The 1,026-nt window shown below is 51.7% G+C and overlaps 1 protein-coding gene across 1 annotated transcript; it reads left to right on the forward strand.

Moving 5' to 3' along the window:
• The first annotated feature begins 350 nt into the window (after positions 1–350).
• On the forward strand, positions 351–824 carry LOC129717167 (uncharacterized). Its single transcript, XM_055667011.1, has one exon. It carries the CDS (start codon positions 351–353, stop codon positions 822–824), a length of 474 nt encoding a protein of 157 aa, XP_055522986.1.
• Positions 825–1,026: the final 202 nt, after the last annotated feature.

The raw sequence follows: 1,026 nt of genomic DNA on the forward strand, positions 1-1,026 counted from the left end.
CGCTAGCTACGATGAGGCAAGAATTTTGGCCAATCAACGGAAAGGTTACCGCTAATCTTGTGTGTAGTAAGTGTCCGCAATGCTTCCGCCAAAACCCTGTCCCTGTTAAGCAACCCATTGGCCAATTCCCGAAATCCCGCATCACGCCTAGCAGAGCTTTCACCGTTGTCGGAGTGGACTACTGCGGTCCTGTCTACATCAAACCACCACACCGAAGAGCGGCACCATGAAAAGCATACATAGCCGTGTTTGTTTGCTTTACCTCCAAGGCTGTACACCTCGAGCTCGTCAGCGATTTGTCCACTGATGCTTTCATCGCTGCCCTACGTCGTTTTATCGCCCACCATGGTATGCCGTCTGAAATTCACTCGGACAACGGGACAAATTTTCAAGGAGCGAACAACACTCTGCTCGAACTGTACCACCTCTTCGACAACAAACGCACCCAGGAAGCTATAACTAACGAATGCAGCCAGCACCGAATCCAGTGGCACTTCATCCCACCACGGGCCCCTTCTTTCGGCGGCCTATGGGAGGCTGCAGTGAAAACCGCGAAAACATCACTGGCAAAAATTCTCGGCAGCACCCAGCTCTCCTTTAAGGTTTACGCGACCGTGCTTTCCCAGATCGAGGCCAACATGAATAGCCGTCCGCTGACATCGCTATCGAACGATCCTTCGGAGCTAGACGTTCTCACTCCCGGTCATTTCATCATCGGATCGCCACTTAGCCTACCGGAGCCGAATTACACAAACATCCCCTCCAATCGGCTCGACCACTACCAGCAGCTGCAAAAACTCATCAAACAACATTGGGACCGGTGAAGGAAAGAATACCTCACAGAACTCAACCATCAGGGAGAGAAGGCTACATTTTCGAACCACATCCAGGTCGGACAAATTGTTTTGGTCAAGGAGGACGGAAAACCTTCCATCTCTTGGCCTCTCGCACGAATAGAAGAAATTCATCCCGGAGCCGACGGAGTGGTGCGAGTTGCCACTTTGCGAACAGCTACTTCGACCTACA

This window comes from Wyeomyia smithii, chromosome 1, assembly GCF_029784165.1.
Source record: "Wyeomyia smithii strain HCP4-BCI-WySm-NY-G18 chromosome 1, ASM2978416v1, whole genome shotgun sequence".
NCBI classification, from domain to species: domain Eukaryota; kingdom Metazoa; phylum Arthropoda; class Insecta; order Diptera; family Culicidae; genus Wyeomyia; species Wyeomyia smithii.

Bases quoted from the DNA above. Each gene is read 5' to 3' on its own strand.
- LOC129717167 (XM_055667011.1), top strand. From the start codon at position 351: ATGCCGTCTGAAATTCACTCGGACAACGGGACAAATTTTCAAGGAGCG.